This window comes from Pecten maximus, unplaced genomic scaffold (assembly GCF_902652985.1).
Source record: "Pecten maximus unplaced genomic scaffold, xPecMax1.1, whole genome shotgun sequence".
NCBI lineage: Eukaryota > Metazoa > Mollusca > Bivalvia > Pectinida > Pectinidae > Pecten > Pecten maximus.
The window spans coordinates 32,546-41,517 of NW_022979253.1; the positions used below are offsets into that span (position 1 = coordinate 32,546).

The following is an 8,972-nucleotide window of genomic DNA, read 5'->3' on the forward strand; positions in this document are numbered from 1 at the left end:
CAATAGGTGTACGCAAACGAGATGTTTTTGAAACAGAACTACATGGACTGCCCTGCAATATTACAATAGGAGTGGCATTGTCCATGATGAGAAATCTTATTACACCAATGTCACACCATATTTTACGAAATATAAAGCTAATATTTGGTAGATACCGTTATATGTTATATACCTACTACACCAGGTGGCATAAGATGAAAACAAAGTGATTGAAGAATAATGATGAAGTTTTCAGGAAACTGTTTATCGTGCATATTAGAAGCAAAAAAAAAAAAACGCAGTGTTGCAAATACACTGTAAAGTAAGAGCAGACATTAAATGCGACTGGTTTACAGAATTTAAAATTCCGGTTGATTGAGTCATCTTTCATATAGCTAATGGTAGCCGTACAGGTAGTTATAACTACAGTTGTCCACATCACTTTTTAACTGAAGTAAACGATGTAGCGTCAATATGTTGATGCGTTGTGCATGTAGCATGTAGTCAAGCGAGTGTAAATCTTATTCATCATATATAAATTTCTGTTACTGTCGCCAGATTTGGCCGAAAAATCTACTAGATTTTAACAACTTAAGATAGCAGGCGAAAACCAGGCGACCAGTTTAACCAGATTATGTTTATTAACATGATTCCGCTTTAAATAAAGGTGTAGTAGTATCACGCTGCATGCATTGATGTACGTATGCTTAGTTTGCATACTGACTTAATGATATAAGAACTAAAACAAAAAATATATAATATATAAAAGAATTGTCGTTCATTAAAGGGTTTTGGACACATAGGGTATTTTTCCATTTTCTGTTAGCCCGACCCCATAAATGTTGTCTGACACAGGTGTCACATCGCCTTACAAAGCTGTTTATCTATTTTAGGCCAGTAGGGGGTATTGCTGCTGGCTGAAATTTTTTTAATGAGCTAGGTGGTCACGTGGTCCGACGCGTCATCTGGTTCACCTCTCCAGTACCACTAGGCTAGAATCTGCCTTGGTATATGCATTTATAGAGGGAAACTTCAAAGAGCCCCATATTATTTTGTAAACATTGAAAGCAATGACAGTGAATGTCCTGATTTTATCATCTTACATGTTTAGATTTTCTTTCCACACCTCATGTCTGTAATTGTATAATCAAAATAGTAGACCAGCGGACAATATCATAACCTTGGTAATTTACTAATATCACATGTCATCTTTTTATTTTTTTTTATTTTAAAAACTCAAATAATGGCATATACACTATAGGTCTACTCAGAGATGTAAATATCACATGTGACCTCACTTATGCAATCTTTTTACGGTGATTAATTTTCCTAGCCTTGTTAACCATGTTATTTTTGGCATAATTTGATAAGATTTTGTACACTTTTAAGAACATGTTTTACCCTTTCCTGACGTAATATTAACATAAAAGTGTCCATTTCTTAATTTTGCAAGATAAAGATTTGATAAAAATGCAGTAGTTTGATTTTTATCTGAGACGATACATGTTTTTTTTTTGTACATTGAACTTTGAGAATTTCCTTTGTACACATTAGATCAAGAATTTTTAAATATTGGTTGAAATTAAAGCGTCCAGATAATTTTTTACTCAAAGCATGTTATGATGACATGTTGGAAACTAAAGATCTGTGGATTCTTTATTTAAATCAGTAACTTTGAACTGTCAGTCTTGGGTAAATGTTTGAAGAAATCAGTTACTGTTCTGTTCAATTTTACAGTAATGTATTCAAACAACGTCCTTCTTTGACAATTTCCTTAAAGAATGTTTTATGAAGGTTATAAAGGAAATGTATTTGATGTGGTGAAAATGGTACGCAGACATTCGTATTGATTTGATTAAAACATATCATTTTAAATACTATAGTATGTTTAAACGTATTCAGTTACTCAAAGTAGAAAAATATAAAAGAACTTAACAATTTAGGAAAATATTTATCACTAGCAAATAAACTAAAGGAAAGATTTTTTATAAGATTTTAATTAGAATATATTCATTTTTAATGATTATTTCTCTGTTTCCCTGTAACAAATCTGACTAATTAGCTTATTGGATTATAAATCATGTAAGAGTGGATGCCTTTGTCCATTAATGTTATATACTATTTTATCCAATAAGTTGTAAAACTTATGGAATAAAGTTGAATTTAATACAGTTGTTTAATGAATAACGGGATCATCACTGGAGTACATGTAACAAATTCACTGTTGAAACCCAATATATTAATGTAAAGTACTCACACATCACAAAACCTTTGGTAGATAGTGTGTAAATAGTGATTTAATGCGACACACATTTGGGTGTTTATAACGTTAGTTATACTATCATCTCGGCAGCAGTGAACCTGTGACGTAGGAGGCTGACCGACCTCGTTATCAGAATGAAATTTTGCATATAGGTCAGTTGTCCAGATGGGCCCATGCTGTGCCCTGTATCTCAGCGTGTATATACACAACCCCAGGAGTGTGAGGGTAATTTGACTGGCTTTTCAGAAAACCAACCTATAGACGACTTTAACCTTTTTGTGTCTAAAACCCTTTAATATATAAATCAAAATGAATTTTCGTTCATTAAGTTAAAATTGATACAATAAGTATTTATTTTGTATACAAATAAAATCGACGTATCATCGGTTCAGTGTGTGAACCACTCACTGAATGAACATACACTAAATGGTAAGACCTTTGGTATTCTAATAAATGTGTCAAACAACCATGAAGATATCTACCGCTCTTGTCCGTCACTTATACCACAGGCGTCATCTTCCGGTAAGTATTGAGAGAGAAAAAAATATTCTTTACTTTTATTGTATCAACTATATAAACAAGGGTTGATAAAGTAAGAGTAGGGGCTAATATTTTTCTATAAATACTAACCAGAAGCAGACATGTGTTTATACCTATATGTAGCTAGCAGAACAATATCTTTGTGTTGAAATTCTAATAGACTTCTTTACATTTGTCCATTACCAGGGCGAGTTACAGAGGAAATAGTGGAATCTGGATTCGGCGGGAACTCCCCGATAAGGTAGGAGTTTGACAATCATATGTGCTTTTGTTTGATTTAATTAAGTAGTTGGTTTGACTGAATTGATGTGGATGAAAAAGGGAAAATGCAGTCTATCACAGGTAGGCAAAAAAGTATATAAACAATTTCAAAAGTTATGAATGGATTTTGATTTTCGTAAGTTGGTAAATCTCACATAATGCCTGAAAAAACCTGTCTGGCTAAAATGATGAAATGTTTCTGATTTACCAAAATTTGTTTGAGAAATGGAGTCATCTTCCTTGTACAGCTTTTTTGGAACATAATCAGATAAGTCCAATATGTGATCCTCTGCCACTATTTTTCTTTGCAAATAGCACGCTGATTGCGCTAAATTAAAGGGATATTTACTCTAGAGGAAAACACAACGACTGGGTAACTTATGCTGAAAAAAATGAGAAATACATTTAGATATCAAATCAACTTTTATTTTTTCTAAACAAATTCATATACGACAAGTGTAAAGAGTTCGATTTTAAGTTATATAAAGAACGGAATGCGCATGTATATATTTGTCAATCCAAAATACGAGATAACCCACATTTGTAACGTAATACGTGTTCATATCCAGTTTGATTTTCCACCATGAGGGGATCATTACTTGTTATCTTAATTTAGCATTTCAAAATTGTCGTTTTTTTTTTTTATCTTTTGGTTTTTATATACTATTGTATTTTGTTAATACTTACGAAATCATAATTGATATGTATTAATCTTAATTTCTGCTTCAGTCACTAATTACCGTAACAACAATAAATAAAAATGCCAACATCGTTACTGGGGCAAGAGTCATTTTACGTGTAAAATAATGTAATAGCATTGTAAATTCCAACATGCCTACAAACGATAAAGGTTCAGGAGGTACAATTTTGTACAGTGGTGTAGCTCCAATGAAATAGCTGTATACACACACGGGCTATCACCCAGTAATGAGTGTTCAGCCGCTGGGGCTAAGACAAAAATAAAGAAAAAATAAAGCATTTTGTCAGTAGTCAAACATGTATAAATTCCGTTATAGTTAATAATATTCCACATATATCACAGTTGCAATTTTTTAATACTTACGAAATTATATTTGATATGTATCAATTTGAATTATTTCTGCTTCACATTAGTTACCATATCAGTAAATCAAAATGAGATTTCTAAGACAATTCATACACCGTTATTTGGACAACAGTCATTTTAGAGTAAATATTTAAATTCCAACATGCTTCAGGAGATTAAAAAGGTTCAGGAGCTACAAATGTTAACAGTGGTGTATCTCGATAAAATAAGTTATTTTACATTGAAGTAAATTATATTTCTCAGCTAAAACATATTGTACAAAAATCATATAAATATTCGTTTGGATAAACAGATAGCATATGTATCAAAAAAATAAAATAAAAATACTTATTGGTTTAAAAAAAAGAATGTCTTCGTGAGGAAAATATCTAATAATATTATGATGTAACGTGCCAGTCACTAAAGACTATCTATCCAAGGAGTTCCAAACTATGAATAACAAACTAAATATCAATTACTTTTAAAATATGCATTAATGTATTAACTAGGTACAGTACATTTGTATATGCATGTATAGATATCACTGGAAACAATTTGTACGTTGTTCAAAGTTATAATCTATATACATTTTATATAAAACATAGGATGGCAAAACTTCGTGTAAAGTATATAAATATCGATCACCAATGTATACCTCGTGCAAAATTGATATATATACACAAAATATAGCAATATCATATGGCACTTTGAGATTTGCAGCTACGTCATACATTTACATCAATGGAGAAAAGCATAATCTTATAAATCAGTCTGGTGTAAACTGTCATATAAGTAATAAATACGGCACAGTTCAAACTTTATATATCACGAGGTTCGTCAGTAACAAATTGCACACTGTCTAAAAGTTAACAATGAAAACGCCATTGAATACCATAAACTATTGTATAACATGGTTTTAAGATTATAGAATACTATAGATGAAATAAAAAGGAAGAGTATACTTAAACAGGTAGTAAAATGAAATTATGAATACACAAATGAAAGTATGTCTTACAGTTGGAAAATCGTCCCTAAAGTAATTATATAATGAAGGACGGCATGTTCTTCCTAAAGTAATTATATAATGAAGGACGGCATGTTAAGTTATTATTTGATTGTGGTTGCCAGAATGTTATCAAAATACAAACACGCACATAAATATTTATACAGATACAATAAGACTGACTTCACAATGGTGAATCCTATGACATCAGGAAGCAGAAAAGAAATGAAATCCATTATTAAATTCTATGTATCCGTCATATCTTCGAAAAACGTTTTTCCAAAGACATGACGGAAAGTTCCTACTGAAATGTAAAAAGTAAACTTTAAAATGTCCATTCAACACATTTTGCTATCTATGTACTACTTATCTTTCTGCAACACATGTAAACATAGAATGTAGCACGCACCAGACATTGAACTTAATTTTATTCCACCGCCATTATAAACAATTGAATTTTATCTCTTTTTTTGTTAAATAACAAGTCAAGTCGTCAGCCAATGTATTTATCACATGCCACTTTGTCAAACATGCATGATTTAAGGTTTTATTAGAGAAACAACTATAAAGAACTAGTACTCTTTCTATGAAATTGGCTCATAACAGGTCAAATGAACACCAATAACAAATACAAAAAATATATATTATGAATAACAATAGAGACATTGTCATCAGTTTTAAAAACTGTTTGATCACAGGACGGATACCACTATCAAATTTTGACGATGCATAATATTTAGAAATATAAACTGTACATGTATGATGAAAACCTGTAAAATAATATAAAAAAAGTTCTCCAATATTGTTCAAAAATAATTTCAAAAAATTATAAATGATAAATAAATAATTAATAAATACAGTAAAAACAATAAATAGAAATCACCAAGTAAAATCCAATTGGACGCGAATCGGTAAACTATCAATGAGTTCTGAAAGTCATAATATATGGTCTAACCAAATTGTATGCTTCTTTTCACTGTAGGAATAGATTAGATCGCAAATAACCTATTCGGAGTTACACCTAATGATCAATATAGTTGCGACATGGATACCAATGCCAACGGATAGGACCTTAGTCTCGTTTGCATTCGTCAAATGGGATGCCAAATATAGTTAAATGGAGAAAATATTGATTCATTTGAATTCTTGAATGTCGTTGATAGCCCAATAAGTCAGCATGTCACCAAAAACATACTCAACAATTTTCACGCTATAGGAAAACACTGACGAATAGTACTCAACATCTATTCAGTTAAAACGTCAAGTAAAAACGATGAAATCCATAAAATCGAACAAAATGTATAACATATAATAAACATAGGTTACAAGAAAACATGAAGATTAGTCAGCGCAATCTGTCTCCTTCTTGACACAAAATTCATTAAATTTCAAACTTTTTTCAACAGCATTGTTGTAAGGATTAACATATATCACCCATTCGATTTGAAAACAATAACAAAAATAACGTTGACATTTGTTGACATTAATATTTGACTCAATTGTTTGACATGATAGCATGATTCACCTTGTCATTCAAATAAGGCCACGTATTAGGAGACGTCTGAGTCAACAAGGAATGTCAGAATTGAAGTTTTGTACAGATAGAGATTGAAAAAAAAAATAGAATAAATACATTAACGAAATTGCATGCTCAATTTCTTTTAGTAACTTAATAGGTACATTTTAATTTAAAGTAGTTTAAAGGTGTGTACACTTCCATCTTGTTTTAACCACTTGGCGTATGATTCCATATCGACTCTCGAAAAATAAAAATCTGATATTCCACCACCAAACTACATCGTGTTACAGCTCCAATTGGACCGTATCTTGTAGCTATGACAGTTTCAACACGTTCTTGTTCTGAATACAGCATTGTTATGATACAGATATTAAATTGGCAATGGACAGCGAATTAACAAAATAAATAGAGTAGGGTACATTATTAACGCCAGCTATTCTAGGAATGTACTACTATTATTGGTTGATATACAGACTTCTAAACAGTTACACTTCAGATAAAATAGCTCCAAAACTAAGCTACATAGGTTGCCTGCAATTGTAACTGAAGTCGTAAATTTAATGCCTAGGGACCGAAAACACCCCAGTTAGCCTGACACTACCAAATCAGTTATTGAAACTCTTCCAAACCGAGTGGATAGGAAGCAACTCGCCCCTAAGCAATTATTTTGTCAATATTTTCCGGATCCTAACCTTAGCTTGTGTACTACCAGGCCTGGAGTTACATTGGTTAGCCAACAGTCTTCCTTGATGCTCGATAGCTATATATTAAAGAAGAACACACGAGGAAGATTTTTCATTTGCTCGAATAATATGAGCTGGAGAAGCTTGACTGGATGTTTGCTGCGTGTATGGTTGTGCTTGTCCATGCATTTGCTGTTGTGCATATGGTTGTTGTTGTTGTTGGGCATATGCTTGATATTGTGCGTGCCCATATGGTTGTTGTTGAGCATATGGTTGGGGTGGTGTTTGTCCATACATTTGCTGTTGTGCATATGGTGGTTGTTGTTGAGCATATGCTTGAGGTTGTGCATGCCCATATTGTTGTTGCTGAGCATATGGATGTCCATGTGTATGTGGTTGAACTGCTGTAGGCTGTTGAGCTGGGATGTATGGTTGTCCAGGTTGTGGCTGGTCAGATTGGGGTTGAGGTGTGTATGGAGGAGGTGGTGGTTGCGATGTTTGTTGTGCTGTAGATGGATTTTCTGAAGAATGTAAGGGAGGTGGGGGTGAATTAACTGTGTTGTTTGCTGCATTTGGCGATCTTGCTGGTTTTTCCGATTCCGGTTTCTTTTCGGGTATTTCTTTTACTTTTTTGGTCTTTGAATCATCAATGCATCCCATAAAACCAGGCACGTGATCCGTTACTTTGGATAGAAGCTCATCAAATTTATCCCCTTTCCATGTCATCTGAACGTCCTCGTCACGGTAGAAATTGATGAACAGAAGTTGTGTGAAGACCATGCTCATTGGCCCACTAGGTGGCCATTGCATCTCTTCCAATAGAAGAGGAACTACAGGCTTCTTCAAAGAATCAGCTAGGCTTACCTCTCGTCGACAATTGGCTGAGACTGCGTACTTAGTGGTCACACAACTCAGAACGATCTTACAGCCTCGTACACCTCGGTCAATCTTGTCATACAGGGAGTCTCCACCTCCCATCTGGTAGATGTCCATCCAGCAGGTCAAACCAAGCTCACACAGCCTCTTGTACAACTGTTTTATCTGCTTCTGCTTACCCCACTGGTATGACAAGAACACATCTGGAGACTTGCTTTCCTCTCCCTGCAAGGTTAAGACACGGAACGTATTAAAGGTACCATGCCAAATTACAAAGTATCGTAGAGATGTGAAAAAACTGATTTTCAAGCAAAAAATACATTTACATGAAAAATCTTTTCAATTTCAAATAGAGAATAGAGATTAAGCACCATCGGTATTTTTTTTATTCAGAAACAACTTACTATATACTGAGGGAAAATGGCCAATGCATTTAACATACCTTTCCCCCAGCCGTGGTTGCAGTATTCTGACCTCCACTGCCGATAGGTTTCTTGGTGATGATAATTTCTTCAGCCACAGGGACCCACCACTTTTTGTACTCTGTAGGTAAATATTTTTTAGTATAAAAGAGATTTTTGTAAGTAGCCAAGTGAGCACTTCTCTTCATTGATTTAAAGCATTACATTTCATAAACATTATGCCTGGGTACTAATTCGTGAGTAACTTTGCATAAAAAATGTCTTTGATAATCCGCCTTGTTTCAGTGGCTTATGCCCGCGCAATGTCTGTGATTGAAGATAAATCCACAGAAGAAAAACGAAAGAGCAGGCAAAGGTAGGACACAAATGTAAGTTCTACTG

At 33.4% G+C, this 8,972-nt stretch overlaps 1 protein-coding gene across 1 annotated transcript; it reads right to left on the reverse strand.

Moving 5' to 3' along the window:
* Positions 1 to 3,453: 3,453 nt before the first annotated feature.
* On the reverse strand, positions 3,454 to 8,794 carry LOC117318396. The gene is made up of 2 exons (XM_033873381.1): positions 8,612 to 8,794; positions 3,454 to 8,394 (listed from the first exon to the last, which is right to left on the reverse strand). Exons 1-2 carry the CDS (start codon positions 8,777 to 8,779, stop codon positions 7,378 to 7,380), a joined length of 1,185 nt encoding a protein of 394 aa, XP_033729272.1. The 5' UTR covers positions 8,780 to 8,794; the 3' UTR covers positions 3,454 to 7,377.
* Between the last annotated feature and the right edge of the window lie 178 nt (positions 8,795 to 8,972).

What these genes read in the sequence shown, in the direction of transcription:
- LOC117318396 (XM_033873381.1), bottom strand. Translation starts at nt 8,779, where the DNA reads ATGAAGAGAAGTGCTCACTTGGCTACTTACAAAAATCTCTTTTATACT. An exon ending in CAACCACGGCTGGGGGAAAG is followed by an intron (nt 8,395 to 8,611) that starts GTATGTTAAATG and finishes TTAACCTTGCAG; the next exon opens with GGAGAGGAAAGCAAGTCTCC.